The sequence below is a fragment of the Pelodiscus sinensis genome, chromosome 5 (genome assembly GCF_052426305.1).
Source record: "Pelodiscus sinensis isolate ZL-2025 chromosome 5, ASM5242630v1, whole genome shotgun sequence".
Taxonomy (NCBI): Eukaryota; Metazoa; Chordata; order Testudines; family Trionychidae; genus Pelodiscus; species Pelodiscus sinensis.
The window spans coordinates 73,504,385-73,522,018 of NC_143056.1; the positions used below are offsets into that span (position 1 = coordinate 73,504,385).

Below are 17,634 nucleotides of genomic sequence, written 5' to 3' on the forward strand. Positions count from 1 at the left end.
GTGACGGTGCAGTGTCAGCCTGGCTCTTTCCGAGGGAAGGTGACTGGGAGCCCAGCGGGGCATCCTGAGATTGGCTGCATTGGCCTAGCCCGCTCCACGCTCCTTGCTGCTCCTTTCACATTCCTGCCCCTTCGCAATCCTTTGGCTGTGAAGCTGCTGCGCTGCCGCGAGCGGCACTGAGCCAAGTCCCCCCACTCCCGCTCTATCCCCTTCCCCCGCCCCCCTTACGGCCCCTCCTCCTGCTGCTGTCACTGATTCGGCGCTGGAACCCGGCGTGTCTGAGCCCCCCCTGCCCAGTCCCCTCCAGCAGCAGCAGCGGCGGCGGCTCCGGAGCTGTCAGTGCGCAAACATCAGCCAGGGCTCCGGGCAGAGACACTTACACCGCCAGCTCCAGCCCGCGCCGCCCGGCGGCTCCCGCGCAGCCCGCGCCTGGCGGCAGCAGCACCAGGTACAGCCCCGCCATCTACCTCCCCCTGCAGGCCGGGCCGAGGGGAGGGGTCGGCTGGGAGAAGCCCTGAGAAGCACAGAGAGGGTGGGCGTCACAATGGAGGAATTAGCCCCGGAGGAGGGGGCTGCGGGGCATTGTCCTGAGGGAGGGTTTTATACTGCAGATTGGGAGAGCAACATGGAGTATTATGAAGGGAGGGGGAGATCCCTGGGGTTTTGACCCCTGCATAATTCTGGGGGAAGGGGAACAAACTACTTATCTAGAGCTCCTTGTTGTCAGCTTGATGATGGTCTGTCCCCCAGCCACACTCCTTCAGGAGGAGCAGACTTCACACACTGGGAGAGAGCCACTCCAGGGCCCCCATCTCAGGTGCTATGCTGCTCTGGTCTGTAATACTCCTGTGGGACGCATCTCTGGGCAGAGGCCTCTCTGCCTCCTCTCCTCCTGGGGCTGGGATCACCCCTTGTCCTGAGTAAGAGGTTAGGCTTGCAAATAGATTACAATGACATAACTGATAAATCCCATCTTTTCAGTATCAAGTGATTAAGGCTTATGTGGAAGATGCACAGATCCATGTGTCCTGGCCCTGCTCTCCATCTCAAAGTACTTCCCTGAAGCAAGTTTCTTGGGGAGATTGTCCTGAGGGATGTCCTTAGAGCCAGTTTCTTGGAGGGAGGGAAGGTTATGCCTATATGGCCTTTGTGGGGGAGTTGAGCCCCTGGCTCCTCCTGGGATTAGTCTGTGACTCCACTGACTGCAGAAAAGTCAGGTTTGTGCCTGATATTGTGAACAAATTTTACGTGTTTGACAATCGTACTATCACTTCCTCTCCCCTTCACCCCTAGCTCCTAAGAAAATGGGTCAACCTCTCCAGATAATATATCTATAAGATGCTTTGTGAATTTCTGCACTGCCAGCCAGTTAGGAGGTCCTTCTATTTATGCACATACTGAATATGCCTTGTTTCAATTATTCATCCTGGTGCCATTGCAACTTCCTGCAGCTTGTCTCCTCCAGGGAGCTGAATGTGTAACAAGGTTTTAAAATGCTTTATCTTTGAAACTATGATCCCATCCAGTTACTTGGTAGTTGTCTGCTTGCACGCTCATAGTCCAGGTGCTAATACTTAATAATACCTGAGAAATCACTGTGACTGTGTGGAGGGAGGTTGAGGGTGGGAGTTGTAGTACATAAAGGGTGTTCATTCCATTCCCCATATTCAGTCCCAAAAAACCATGATGGGTTATGATGGGCCTGGGGCCTTGAATAAGAAACCAGATTTCTGGAACTTTGTCTGAGGACTATTCCCTCCTGGACAAATTGGTCTTTCCCAGGCATAGTTAGTCTTCGTGATGGAGAAGCTGTGGACTGACTGAACCCTAATAACACATCATGGATTATTTCTGTTTTACAGAGGAGGAGATGAGCACAGAAGTAGGAAGTGAGTCAGTGGTAAAACTGGGAACTTTATTATCTATTATGCATGTTTTACTTTGATCAACTAGCATCTGGTCACTATAATAAACTGAAACGTATTGACACTTCTAAATATCTGGACTAAATAAGCCAGACAGACCACTGCAGCCAGCTGGCTCAAGCGTAGAAGGGATGCTCTGAATAGGCAGGTAACTGAACTATGGATATTTGGGCATCTAGCAAAAGTCAAACAGTTGTATTGCAATCATTTCTAACTTCAAGTCAGGTTTGTGATTAAACATATTTCCAGAAAGGAGCAAACTCCAGCAGCTAGAGCTATTGATTGATTTCTGACCTCTGTAAACATGCACAAAGAGGGAGAAAATATTTCTAAGGTAAAAGACTTAAACCATCTATGTCTTTTGTATTCAGTAATCAGCAACTTTAGTTTCACCTAGAAGTGCATTGGAAGCCAATACATAGCAGAAGTGTAAAGAGCTCTTAGTAATCCCCTGAGCTGTTGATGGGTGCACTAGCCAAAAACTATAAGCAGTTATACACAGGTACAGCATATTGTAGTGAACCAGCCTCAAGGTGACAAAATCATGGATAACCAAGATGAAGTGAGCATCTGAGAAATTAGAATTCAAAAGTTCTTCCTCCATCCTGTTTTTTTTTTCTTTTCCACACTGTTTTTGTTGCAAGGTAAGAGCAGTGTTGTCCACAAAACAGTACCCTGGAACCCGCTTAGGGTATGTCTACACAGCAGCGTTATTTCGGAATAACTGATATTCTGAAATAACAAAGAGCATGTCTGCACTACAAGCCTTTATTTCAAAATAATGTCAAGCTGGAAGACTTCTTACTGACTCCTGTAACCATCATTTTACAAGGAGCAAGGGAAGTTGAAGGAAGAGTGCTGTGCAGACAGCACTTACAGGCGAGTTAAACTACTTTGACTTATGCTATGCAATTGATTTAGCTGCAGCTGCATAGCTTAAGTCGACTTGAGCCCTACTGTGTAGATGTACTCTTAGTCTCCTCTTTGACAGGGATTTGATGCCAGATGCTGAGGTCTTAATATTCAGAGTTATTGTAATTTTTTCCTGAAAACCTCAAATCCTTTTAATGTTTCAGTCTGATTTCTAACATGAGTTGCACGTTATCACCCTGGTGCAAAGTCCTCCCCTGTTGGGTCAAATCCTCACTGCACTAGAATTAAAGCTTGTTCCATGGCCTAAAAGGGCAGGTTTATGGTGTTCTAAAGATCAGGATTATGGCTTGACAAGCTAACGTTCCATTATTCATTGTTCAAACAGAGCCTAACTGAGCTGTTATGTTTTCCCCAACTCAGACAGCAGATTGTTGTCCAAGAGTTTAGTCTAGATCCCATTACATAGATCTCATAAATCCCTTGGTTTTTTATTCATCTGTTGTGAATCCAATTCCCAATTGACTTAGTCTAGTAACATACAGCTTCCCTGCCCTCCCCCCATACTCTTGTCAATGTGTCACCTAAAGTGCTCTGTTGCCCCCATCCATCCACTGTAGATTGCTCATTTCTTCCAGTCAGGTTAGAGAACAAAAGAGGAATTCCTGCTGCATCTAATCAAAGAGCTGAAGCTTCCAGCAGGGAGAACCCAACCAGGAGCAGGAACTGATCAGAGATGTGCAGCAGAGAAATCCATCCAGAGTCTGGTAATTGATTACAAAGGCCCCATAGGGGAAGTTGTACAGACTAGATCCCACCCTCTCCCTAAGCACTTTTTTCACCCATTCCATAGATAGCTTTAACTGTAGCAGTGGCTTAGACTGCAGCTGCACCTGCTAGGAAACCCTTTGCTAGTTAAGTGAAAGGGACTGTAGAGACTGTGGGCAGCAGGAGCAAGAACTTAAGCATTGAGGGATGGCACCATTGAAAAAAGTGGGTAAAAGGAAGGCAGGTAGATTCCTCTTTAGATAGAATGCTTGCCTGTGCTGCTAAAGCTTGAGAAGTGTGCAAGGAGGTTGGCTTGGTGGTAAAAGATAAGAAAGAACAAGACTTTCAGAGATGTTGGAGATGGAGAAGCAAGGCCTGTTACAGCTGGCCTAAGATCCCCTGCAAAATCTTTTTGTTGCTGCACATGCAAAATCCAATGCTTGGTTATTCTTTCCAACATCCCTTCCACACATCTCATTTCTGCAGTATAGGAGAGGAAGATAGGGTCCCTCTCCCTTGGGGGGGAAAAAGGATAACAGGGTGAATATCAATAATTTCTGTGTGGCTGGAGAATACTGGATGGTGACTTCCTGGGGAGGGGAAAGCTGATGTGCTCTGGCCAGAGAAAGAGTAGAAGTGTACACAGAGCTTTCAGCATGTAGTGGGTTGTTTCATAGCATGCAGCACTGAAGCTTCCATAGAAAATATCACACCTATTTGCGATTGGGGTGGGAGCCCCTCAGCATCCTATCAGAGGCCTTTCTCTCTTCTTGCCCACCAATTTCACTAGGTTGCAGGTTTGGCAGTGTGATAGTGCCTTAGTTTTCCTCCTTCAGAGTCGCCAGTAATTACAGCCAAGCTTTCATGTCTCTTCTTGGCACCAATTTATTACAACAATGATAGTCTATAATAAGTCCCAAAACATAGTCCACTTATCAATCACCTGTAGTATATGTAGTCCTCAATCTAGTCCCTCACTCCCAACATACCACACTGCAATGTTTTTAGCCACACCTGGGCCCCTTGTCAGGCTGCTCCTGTCCCTCTGCCAGAAGAGTTATCCCTTCTCTTTCAGCTGGAGTGCAATCCCATTCTTCCCAGCAGGAAACCCTTATGTTCTTATCAAGGAAGCAACTGAACAATTTAGGACTAGGAATAGGTTTCTCCCACTTATCAGAGCAGAAGAGACTTTAAGGGTGCATCTACACAGCACCCTAAATTCAAAATAAGATAAGCAATTTGCGCTATGCAAATTGCGTATCTTATTTCGAATCTATTTCAAAATAGCTTATTTTGAAACTTAGCACATCTACGCAGTGCTGAATTTCAAAATAATGTGCTATTTCGAGCCATCCCTTATCTCTTGTGCAGTGAAGTTTACCAGGATGGCAAAATAACATGCCCATTATTTCAAAAAATGTTTCAAAATAATGGGTGGCTTGTGTAGATGCAGGATAGCTATTTTGGGATACCTTCGGAATCCCGAAATAGCTGTGCAGTGTAGACGTACCCTAAGCTTGTGAGGGGGAGAGGTTTAAAGTTCTTATTCCGCCACACTCCAGAAATCTGAAAGCAATTAGCTACCTTACTGCATCCCTGCCATTTCTACATCCAATAGTGATAAATAAGTATGTTACCTGGATGCTTCCACTGGAATAATCAGCAATAAAATAATTGTCAACATTTTAAACTGACATCAGAGAACAATGTTTACATGCTATACAGATGAACAGAACTGTTGGTACATTCACTTTATGCTTTAAAGATTTTCTTTGCAGACTTAATTTCTTTTTAAATCAATGATGGGATTCTGGACAGGCATGGAACAATTTGGAAATATGCAGTAGTGAGGTATAGAGCAGGAGCCAGAAAAAACAGATTGGGTATACTTTATTTTCTGAACAACTAAAACTCCTTTAAAAAAATAGAAATGCAAACCTCATAACTCTTTGATATTTTTATTCTGATTCACTCCCCAAGACCATGGCAATAGTCCCTAGTGGGGCAAAACTAAACAAAATCCACCAATTGGACTTATTAAAATCTTGGCCTAATATCTCATGGGTAGTACAGGCACGGTGCATCACTGATGAAAGAGGAGCTAAAAGAAAGGGACCACTTTTTAGAAGAATGTTGTAAGGACTCCTTTCTGCACAAGCACCATCAAGAATTCTCTGATGTCTATACAGCATAATATAGGAGAATATCATAAATGAGATGGAATAATCAGAAAAACAGTCTGATTTGAAAACACAGCTTCTGTTCTAATTCTATATCACCACCCTCACTACAAACAAAACCATGCAAGAAAGACAAGAAAAACTACTATAAGATGAAGTGCAATTCCACAATAGAACTTTAGGCATTCTAACAAGGAGAGAAAAAACTGGATTATGTAGCTGTTATGGAAACGACAGCACCTAAATGTGTAACAAATAGTATGGAAGATTATGCTGATAGAAATGTAGCCGTGTTAGTCTGGGGTAGTTGAAGCAAAATGCAGGACAATGTAGCACTTTAAAGACTAACAAGATGGTTTATTAGATGATGAGCTTTCGTGGGCCAGACCCACTTCCTCAGATCAAATAGTGGAAGAAAGTAGTCACAACCATATATACCAAAGGATACAATTTAAAAAAATGAACAAATATGAAAAGGACAAATCACATTGCAGAACAGAAGGGGGATGCGGGGGGGTGGGAAGGGGGAGGAAGGAAGGTAAGTGTCTGTGAATTGCTGATATTAAAGGTAGGGAGAGTGGGATGTTTGTGAGTTAATGGTATTACAGGTGATAATTGGGGAAACTGTCTTGGTAATGGGTGAGAAAGTTCAAAGACTTGTTAAGTCCTTGTTGGTAAGTGTCCAACAAGGACTTAACAAGTCTTTGAACTTTCTCACCCATTACCAAGACAGTTTCCCCAATTATCACCTGTAATACCATTAACTCACAAACATCCCACTCTCCCTACCTTTAATATCAGCAATTCACAGACACTTACCTTCCTTCCTCCCCCTTCCCACCCCCCCGCATCCCCCTTCTGTTCTGCAATGTGATTTGTCCTTTTCATATTTGTTCATTTTTTTAAATTGTATCCTTTGGTATATATGGTTGTGACTACTTTCTTCCACTATTTGATCTGAGGAAGTGGGTCTGGCCCACGAAAGCTCATCATCTAATAAACCATCTTGTTAGTCTTTAAAGTGCTACATTGTCCTGAAGATTATGCTGTGTATGATGAGCAGCTATTAGAGCCCGGTGAGAAGACAGGTAGAAAAAATAAGATGTGATGAGCTCAGTATAAGATCTTGACTAGAATAGATGGAGCATGCTCTGAGCTCACCAAAAAGATTTTTAAATCCTCTGAAGGGAGAAAGATTCGTCTGTCCCCAGGTTTTAGACATTTCCACTTAGACAAAAGAAAATCTCTGAGAGAAGTTAAAGATCATCACATAGCAAACGGAGTTGAAAAGATTTTTACACCAGCCAAGCACTGGGGAATCTTTAAAATGAAAACAAGACATTCTCTGGGACCAGAAGGCTACAAAGCGACTGCTGGAAAGAATCTGTGTTGAATGCACAGCACAAAGAGAAAATGGAAGAATTAGACTCTGATATTTAAAAAGCAATCCTTTACTACTTTGCTTGATGAACTGTGACATATTAGCATTGAAATCCAGTGTGGTTGAAATATTCTTACAGGGGAATTATCCAAAAAGTGTTTAAAGTCCTTGTACTTTGATATTCTCTGGGACTTGTGAACATAAAGTATGACAAAAAGCAGCAAATACTGTATAAGCTCTGACAGTGCTCCCCTCCCCTTTCCTTTCAGTGGAGCATAAATACTTAGTGAAAAAAAGAATGTATTTAGAAAACTGATCATTTGGTGGTCTAGAATCTGTAAAATTTATTAATTCCATAGTCCCCCTCCCCCACCCCTTGGACTGACCATTTCAATAATCAATACTAACACATTGCTGTATGTTTTGTTTCTTCTCTTTACCCATCATATATGAATACTACGGTGTGAGGGAGTGAAGCAGGGGCTGGCATCACAGGGGTTAAACAAAGCCTTTTGGCCTACCTAGCTCCGCCCTGCTTTATCTGTAGCCAATGTGCCAGTCCTGGAGGGAGGATAAAGGGAAGGAGCCTGGCTCAATTAGGGGCTGACCAACAAGGAGACAGGAGCATGGTTCTGCAGGACAGGAACTGAAGCCTGTGGTCTTGATCAGCCACTGTAGTAAGTAAGCCTCTAACCTCACACCATAGGATAAAGGGGGGAACCTGCTAGACCCCTAACAAAGGGGGAAAGCTGAACTCTTGGGACCATGCCCCAAACTTTACGGATGCTACTAACACAGTGTGATGGAGTTTCTAGGCCGGTGGCACCAGCAGCAGGGTCACGTATCCCCATCTTGCCACCTAATTCTGGACCTAACCATTAGGCCACCCTGCTGCCAGGGACACCCGGCCTCATATGGCTGTTTCCAAACACAGTATTTAAGAAGGGTTGCTGACCTTTTAAATGTGACTAAGTCCAGAGCAGCCTGCTTCCAGTTCTGGCTCGAACAAAAAATTCTGGAAGACAAAGGCAAAGCCGCCATGCATGTTGGAAAACTCAGCATGACTAAAATCTGGTCCTTCTGCATTCTGGGTTTGTTTTTAATGAGGACAAGTCAGGTGAGGGGACAGAATTTATAGGTGAGGTCTTGAATTCTATAGGATCCAGGGCTTTCCTCCTCAATCCAAATTCCAGATAACGGTAACCACTTCCATTGACCTAAAAAATCATTCAATCACAACAGTTAGAATAATAGAATCCTAGAAATGGAAGGGACCTTGAGAAGTCATCGAGTCCAGTCCCCTGTCCTCACGGCAGGCCCAAGCACAGCCTAGATCATCCCTGATCATCCAACTTGCTCTTCAAAATCTCCAGCGATGGAGATTGTATAACCTTCCTAAGCAATTTGTTCCAGTGTTTAGCCACCCTGACAGTTAAGAAGTTTTTCCTAATGTCCAACCTAAACGTCCCTTGCTGCAGTTGAAGCCCATTGCTTCATGTCCTATCATCAATGAGGCTAAGGAAAACAATTTCCCTCCCTCCTCCCTGTGACACCCTTTTAGATACCTGAAAACCGCTATCATGTCCCCTCTTGGTCATCTCATTTCCAAACTAAGCAAGCCCAATTCTTTCAGCCTTCCCTCATAGGTCATGTTTTCTAGACCTTTAATTATTTTTGTTGCTCTTTTCTGGACCTTCTCCAATTTCTCCATCCTTGAAATGTGGTGCCCAGAACTGGATACAATACTTCAACTGTGGCCTAATCAGTGCAGAGTAGAGCAGAAGAAGGACTTTTCATGTCTTGCTCACAACACTCCTATTAATGCATCCCAGAATCATGTTTGCGCTTTTTGCAACAGTGTCTCACTGACTCATATTTAGCTTGTGGTCCACTATGACCTGTAGAGCCCTTTCAGCAGTACTCCTTCCTAGAAAGTCATTTCCAATTCTGTATGTGTGAAACACATTGTTCCTTCCTAAGTGGAGTACTTTGCATTTGTCTTTATTAAACTTCATCCTACTTATCTCAGACCATTTTTCCAGCTTGTCCAGATCATTTTGAATTATGACCCTATCCTCCGAAGCAGTTGCAACCCCTTCCAGCTTAGTATAATCTGTAAGCTTAAGAAGCATACTCTCTATGCCAATATCTAATTAGTTGAAGATCTTGAACAGAATGAGTCCCAAAATGGACCCCTGTGGAACCCCACTTGTTATGTTCTTCCAGCATGACTGTGAACCATTAATAACTACTCTCTGAGAATGGTCATCCAGCCAGTTATGCACCCACCTTATAGTAGTCCTGTCTAATTTGTATTTGCCTGGTTTATTGATAAGAAACTCATGCAAGATTGTATCAAATGCCTTACTGAAGTCTAGGAATACCATATCCATCACTTCTTCCTTATCCACAAGACTTGTTATCCTATTAAAGAAAGCTATCAGATTTGTTTGACATGATTTGATCCTTACAAATCCATTCTGGTTGTTACCTATCACCTTATATTCTTCCAGATATTTGCAGATTAATTTCTTAATTACCTGCTCCATCTTTCCTGGCACAGAAGTTAAACTAACAGGTCTGTAGTTTCCTGGGTTGTTCTTTAGAAACCACCTTAGACTTCTGGAGTACATGCCCTCTGCTTCCTGCATGTATGTGATGTGGCACAGAGGACTTTGTATCAAAAGTTACGAAGTCAGTGTACTCTCCAGTTTGTCATCTGTTGGACATGCTGATTCAAGAGTACTAGCCACCTTAAATTGCTGGATGGATCTGGCCAACATGTGTAAGAATTCCCTCCACTCTTCCCTTATCCACATTAACTCTTATTATGGACACTACTTCTCTGGGGTGTGAAGCTCAGCTGGGGAATCTACAACCAAGATATGTGGTTGCCCTAAGATCTAGTTCTCCATATAAACATTGTGGAATAAAGGCCATTCATCTTGCCATCAGGTTTACTCCCTTACATTAAGGGAGAGACTCTACAAATCCTCATTGACCATGTTATGGTGATATTCCATGTGAATAGACAGAGAAGGGCCAGTTCAGAAACCATCTCCATCAAGATGGAATACATGTTTGGAGTTTTGTATCACTAGTGTATTTCTCACAACTGCTCATCTTCCTACTGTTCAAAACAGCTTGGCAAATCATCTTTCAGCAGAGATCATGAGTGGTATCTCAGAGTGGACATCATGAAATTCATTTTAGACCTAGGAATCCCTCAGATCTGTTTTGCTACTTATAAGAGGGCAGGTCACAATCAGGAATCTCTGGTGGATGTCTGCCTTCTGAAGCACAATCCGCTGTATGCCTATCTACACCTAGATTCCACAGGTGTTGGGATAATGTTTGTGTATTCTGTGTTGTACTAGCATGTGTCTTCAGTCTGCTTAGTTTATCTTGGAAGGTGCTTGTATCACACACCACCTCAGGAATCCAAACTGATCTCCCAGACCATAGCCAACTTCCGCATCCTAACCTGGTTGCTCTCTGTCTCAATGCCTGAATGCTGCATGGTTAACATCTCAGGAAGTTAAAGTGTTCCAGGTATCTGCAGTTGGTTCTTCTGAACAGTAGAAAGCAGTTTACAAGATGCACTTATGTATTAAAGTGCAAATGGTTCTCATTATGGTCACAGTGGAAGGGCATCTCACTAGTCCTGGCTTCTATCTAGAACTGTCATGGGGCCTTCAAGTGGTGCTCAACCCCATGTATATCCTACTGGCTAGAGTCAACAGTAACACCCTCACCAGCACAGTAAGGCATAGCGGCCAGAATCCCTCAGTAGGGCATGTAGGCCAAGCAGCCAGAGGCAATATCACCACCTTTTTTCCAGCAGGGCAGTCAAGCCTAGCAGCCAGAGTCAACAATAATGCCCTCTCGCCAGGATAGTCAAACCTAGCGGTCAGAGTCAACAACAACATCCCCTTCCTGCAGGGTAGTCAAGCCTAGCAGCCAGAGTCACTAGCAACATCCTATTCTGAAAGAGCGGTCAGGCCTAGTGGCCAAGGTCAATAATTCTGCCCTCTTCCCAGAGGTCAGCATGGCTTAGTAGCCAGAGTCAATAACAACAGGGAGGACAGAGCCCCACGTGGGGTTGGTGAGGATTGAAGTGAGGGAACCCAGGTCCACCTTCCCCACCGGGTCCCAGCTCAGGGCCTTTAAGCAGTGAAGGAGTCCACCACTAGCTCAGCAGGGAATCACACCAAGCTCCCAGGGTACAACTCCCCACCCTCCGCTTCTTCCTATCAGGCTCTCCGACAGTCTTTCCTAGCTCTTCCCTCTGGACTGGGGTCTTCTCTGCAGTTCCCCCTGACTGGTCTCTACATATTAGTCTATCTGCAGCACCTCCTTCCTAATTGGTAGTCAGCCCAGACTGAGCTGCTGCTCCACAGTCCTTTATAGCTGGCCCCCAGCTGGAGCATGCCCAGCAGGGTTGTAGCCAGGGTTAACCCTCACAGCACAAGTGTGGGGTTGGTACACCCTGTCACAAACATATTTTGGACTATTTTTTCCATCTGAAATAATGAAGTTTATTCATAAGTTCTCTCCTGGTGCTCCTGGCAGCTCTCTCTGTTTCCCACCCTCCAGTTGAAGGCCGATGATGGTGGGTGGGGTTTTTTTTTTTTTTTTTTTTTTGTCTCATCCAATCTCAGATTCTAAAAGCTTCTGAACAGGCTGGAACCCATCCCTCTCTGGGACTTGAAACTTGGTGGACAACACTGATGGGTCCACCCTTTGAACTGTTGGCTACCATTTCTTTACTCCATTTAGCTGTGAAAGCAGCACCTTTTAGTACCTATTACCACTGTGAGAAGAGTGGCAGATTTATAAATGTTGGTAGCTGATCTTCCTTACAATTTTTCTTTAATAAGGACAAGGTATGCTTACAGACATATCCAAAATTCCTGACAAAGGATTAGGCTATATCTCAGCATTTGGAACTGATGCCATATTTATAGACTCTGGTTGGAACTGCTTGTGAATCACCAAAAGTGGAATGAACATGTGCAATCATTCGAAGAATTAAAAAATGGTTACCAGCTTGTTCTGCAACTTTTCTTCTAAGTGTGTTGCACGTCCATTCCACAACATACCTGCCTTCTCATCTGTATTTGTGCTTGCTCAGTAAGAATATACTTATTCTTAGGGGAATCTTGTATGGCTCCATTTTTATACCATTGTGCAGTAACAGAAGGTAGCAGAGGGCACATCTGTTTCCTTGCCTGGCACAGCTAAGGAAAAAAAATCTCTAGCTATGGTCTACTGGGTACACACACACTTGAACCTGAATGGATATGGAAATGAACAACTTGAATGATAATTACAGACCAGGTTAACAACTGCTTTATTCCTGTGATTCCTTGCCCTACTTTATAGTATTATAGTTACAATAAAAAAGCTGTGCCAATTCTTTGCTATATTCATTTGGTTTGTATGTTCTGTCCCTGTCACCAGCCTTTTTGTCTGATAAGCTGTAAACCTTCCAGCACAGAGATGACCCTTATCTGTGTGTGTTTGCACAGCACAATGGAGCTCCTGTCCTGACTGGGTTCTTTAGGTGTTCTCATTATATAAAAGTTTACTAATATACAATTTGTTTACTGACCTAAATTTTCCTTTTTTAATAACAAAATCTAAACAAGGGTGGCAGTATTCCTATATAGAGTATAAAATAGATACAAAGGCACATATTAGAGCTAAACCTAAGTTATTTTTAAATAACTTTATCTTCCCATTTCCTCCTTAATAGTCATCCCAACTAGATCCATCATAATGGCATGGATTACATTTTAAGATAGTGTTTAACAATAGAGTTTTATAATAATTTAATGACATTCCAGTATATCAGTAGTGTGAAGGTTATCAATGGTATCTTAGGAACAATTTCCAATATAGCCTTTATTGTGTGTTTTACTTCTGTCCACAAGGCTGGTGTTAATTACATGAAAATAGGAAATGTTGTGGAACTTAATTCTCTGGTATCAGCTGAAGCCATTACTTCATTTACCTCTCACTGGCTGATTTAGCCCTGTCTGGCAAAATCAAAAAAGTTCTCCTCAGATGAACAGAAGTACAAGGAAGGAGTCCCCTCTCTATCAAGAGAGCCAATTCTGAGGCCCTAATCAATGGCATAGCCATCTGTTCCAAGTCCCAAGGGTATGTCTAAATTTCATTCCTCTCTCTCGAGAGGAATGCAAATGCAGACACCCAAAATGTCCAGGAGGGTTATTTCGAGGGAAGGGTTTTATCTCAAAATAACCCTGTTTTTTCTCTCGAAATAGAGCTATTCTGCAATAGTGCCATAATGTAATTATGCAAATGAAGTGTGGGATATTTAAATCCCCACTTCATTTACAATTTCGGGTGTCTGCATTTGCATTCCTCTCTTGAGGAATGAAGTTGAGACATACCTAACATTTCTGCTTCACACTTTAGCTTGCTTGCCTCTTGATCTGCTCCCTGGCTTTCTTTCAACTGAGAACCCTGTTTTATAACATGCCTGGATCTCGGTCATTGACAGCCACCCCAGTTAATTCCTTTAAATTCCAGTCCCTAGTATTCCTTCATATTCCCAACACTTTATCCCGGATATCAAAATGCTCCAGCCATAGCATCATAAGGCTGGCAGAGATCTCAAGAAGTCATTTAGACCAGTCCCCTGCTCTCATAGCAGTAATAAGTTTTATCTAGACCATCCCTCCCTGATAGGTGCTTGTCTAACCTGCTCTTAAAAATCTCCAATATTGGAGATTGCACAACCTCCCAGGATAATTTGTTCCTGTGATTAAGAATAACAGGGTGGTTAAAGTCCAGCCTTACTGCAATTTAAGCCATTGTTTCTTGTCTTACCCTCAGATGTTATTTTTTTTTCTCCGTCTTTCTTGAAACAATCTTTTATGTATTTGAAAAACTGTTGTCATTCCCCTTTCAATCTTCTCTTCTCCAGACTAAATAAACCCAGGGTGCATGTAGACTAAATTTCTCTTTTGAAAGAGGAATGTAAATGAAGGAAATTGAAAACGCAAATGAAGTGCAGATTTACAAATCTCACACTTCATTTGCATAATCATGTCTGATCGCTTTTTCGAAAGGTTTTTTTTTTTTTTTAAAGTAGTCTAAACACTGTTCTTTCGGGGAGAAAAAACCCTTTTTTGAAAGAACCCTTATTCCTGAAAAAAATGAGGTTTACAGGGTTCTTTCAAAAAAGGGTTTTTTTCCGAAAGAACTGCGTCTAGACTGCCTTTTTCCGAAAAACTTTTTCGAAAAAGTGATTGGATGCAATTATACAAGTGAAGTGCGAGATTTGTAAATCTGTGCTTCAGTTGCATTTTCAATTTCCTTCCTTTACATTCCTCATTCGAAAGAGGAATGCAGTCTCGATGCGCACTCAGTGTTTTTAATCTTCCCTCACAGATCATGTTTTCTACACCTTTAATTATTTCTGTTGTTCTTCTCTGGACTTTCTCCATTTTGTTCTTTCCAGATACATGGCACCCAGAACAGGACACAATACCCCAGCTTAAGCCTAATCAGCATGGAGTAGAGCAAAGGAATTACTTCTCATATCTTGCTTAGAAAACTCCTGCTCTCATTGCTTTTTTGGCAATGGTGTTACATTATTGACTTATATTTAGCTTGTAAACCATTATATCTCCAAGATCCCTTTTCACAGTATTCCTTTGTGGACAGTCCTTTCCCATTTTTTATGTGTGAAAGTGATTGTTTCTTCCTAACATGAGAACTTTGCATTTGTCCTTATTGACTTGCATCCTATTTACTTCAAACCATTTCTCCAGTTTGTCCAAATCATTTTGAATGTTAATCCTAGCCTCTAAAGCACTTGTGACCCCTTCCATCTTAACATAATTTGCAAACTTTATAGATGTACTTTCTATTACCTCAATCATTAATGAAGACACTGAACAGAACTGGACCCAGAATTGATCCTTGCCAGATCCTATTCAAAATTTCCTTCCAGCTTGACCGTGAACCACTGTTAACGACTCTCTGGGACTGATTTTCCAGCCAGTTATGCACGCACAAACCCTTTTAACTCCATCTAGGTTTTATTTCCCTAATTAGCTTATGAGAAGGTCATGTTCTAGACCAGTGTTTCTCAATTTTTTTTAAAGGAGTACATTATAAAAAAAGGTTAAGTACCCTCCCAGTACCTACACTTTTCAGACACACACAATTTTTTTCTACTATTGCAACACATTTCTTTAAACAACTTAATCATTACTGGGTGGGCGATGAAATTTTGGGGTGTAAAGTACAAAAATAATACAAAGCTGTAAAACTTAAACTAAAAATTCAGTTTTCTCCAAATTTCAGTTGTTGATGATGTACCCCCCAGACTTCTCTCGAGTATCCCTAAGGGTACTCGTACCACTGGTTAAGAAACACTGTTCTAAACCAGCCTCTCCCATCTTATTCTGCTCCCCATGGGGAAGTCACCATAGACTATCAACTCAGTTTGTTGCTTAGTGATGGGCTGCTTTGGCAGTGCCTGATCACACTGCTGTAGCAGCTCTCACACTGGCTAGGAGGAGAGGGAGCATAGGGAAGAGGGGTGCATGCACACATGCAAGGATGAGAACAGATGTCAGACTTTTCTATCCTTGTAAGTGGAGGGGATGTATATGTTTTGCATCAGTATAGCTGTACCACTCCCCTACAAATGATAGAATCATAGAGCTGGAAGAGACCTCAGGAGGTCATCAAGTCCAGCCCCCTGCCCAAGGCAGGACCAATCCCAGCTAAATCAATCCAGCCAGGGCTTTGTCAAGCCGAGACTTAAAAACCTCTAGGGATGGAGATTGCACCACCTCCCTAGGTAATCCATTCCAGTACTTCACCCACCCTCCTAGTGAAATAGTTTTTCCTAATCTCGAACCTAGACCTCTCCCACTGTAACTTGAGATCATTGCTCCTTGTTCTGCCCTCCGTCACTACTGTGAACAGACTTTCTCTATCCTCTTTGTAACCTTCCTTCAGGAAGTTCAAAGCTGCTATCAAATACCCCCTCACTCTTCTCTTCTGCAGACTAAACAAACCCAAAACCCTCAGTCTCTCCTCATAGGTCATGCGCTCCAGCTCCCTAAACATTTTGGTCGCCCTCCGCTGGACCCTCTCCAATGCGTCCACATCCTTTCCATAGTGGGGGGGGGGGCCCAGAACCAGGGGCAGATGACCGTTTTGCGGGGCCCCGGGCAGCATAATTCCGTGGGGCCCCCTTTGCCACAGCGCATGCGCGGGGCTTTTTGAAGCACGGGGCCCGGGGCGGCCGCCCCGCTCGCCCTGCCCTATATCCGCCCCTGCCCAGAACTGGACGCAATACTCCAGATGTGGCCTCACTAGAGCTGAATAAAGGGGAATAATCACTTTTCTGGATCTGCTGGCAATGCTCCTCCTAATGCAACCTAATATGCCACTAGCCTTCTTGGCTACAAGGGCACAGTGTTGACTCCTATCCAGCTTCTCATCCACTGTAATCCCCAGGTCCTTTTCTGCAGTACTGCTACTTAGCCAGTCAGTCCCCAACCTGTAACAATGCTTGGGATTCTTCCGTTCCAAGTGCAGGACTCTACACTTGTCCTTGTTGAACCTCATCAGATTTCTTTGGACCCAATCCTCTAATCTGTCTAGGTCACTCTGGACCCAATCCCTGCCCTCTAACATATCTACCTCTCCCTTTTAGCGTAGTGTCATCTGCAAACTTGCTGAGAGTGCAATCCATCTCTTCATCCAGGTCATTATTAAAGATGTTGAACAAAATCAGTCCTAGAATCCTAATGTAGACACCACCTCAGTCTCTCGTGTACAGAGGGGGTATGCACAAATATTCACTAAATTTCTCATAGTAACAGACCTCTCTGATTTTCTTAGGTTGTGGCTCTTAACTTGTTTGGTACAGTCTACACCTGGAGCTAAATCACATGCCCCTGAACTGGGGTTAAACTCATTGCCAGCGGTGGGTACCTTTTTTGCTATCCGTTACTGACAATGTGCTCACCACCTGTTCAGTTGTGTGTAATTAAACTGCAAGTGTAGACAACACAACAATAATTTAGCATCATTTCAGAAGCTGTGGTTGAAACTTCCTTGCTTTGAGAGCCTTCTCTCTCTAGTCTTCAAGACTGGTGGGTATGAGCAGGTTCTTTTTTCTCATGTGCCTGAGTTTGAGTCTCATCTTATGTGAAGATTAAGATAAAGGTGTGAGGACTGTGTCTCTTTTGTTTTATAAGTGAACACTTTTAAAACCAATGTAGACAGGGCTATCTGTAGTTGAACTCATGTTGGTTGGCTGAGGTGAACCCATGACTCTCACCTACAGTATTCCTCAATCAGTATTTAAAATGTAACTTGCTCTGTCTATGCCAACATGTTTGTGGTTTTTAAAAAGCAAACAAAAAAACCTTCATCCTAATCTGGATATCCCTAACCCTTTAGGATTCTGAACTGAGGTGTCAGAAATTTCATTAATATTCTGAAATGCAAT

General features: G+C 43.1%; 1 protein-coding gene across 2 annotated transcripts in view; it reads left to right on the forward strand.

Moving 5' to 3' along the window:
• C1QTNF4 (C1q and TNF related 4) overlaps positions 1-17,634 on the forward strand; it is a 31,636-nt gene continuing 14,002 nt past the window's right edge. The window contains exons 1-2 of one of the 2 annotated variants that reach the window (XM_075927434.2): positions 1-448; positions 3,434-3,562. In XM_075927434.2, coding sequence (XP_075783549.2) covers positions 3,532-3,562 — 31 coding nt within the window. In that variant the 5' untranslated portion in view covers positions 1-448; positions 3,434-3,531. The remainder of the gene's footprint in view (positions 449-3,433; positions 3,563-17,634) is intronic. The other variant, XM_075927435.2, reaches the window with a different exon arrangement.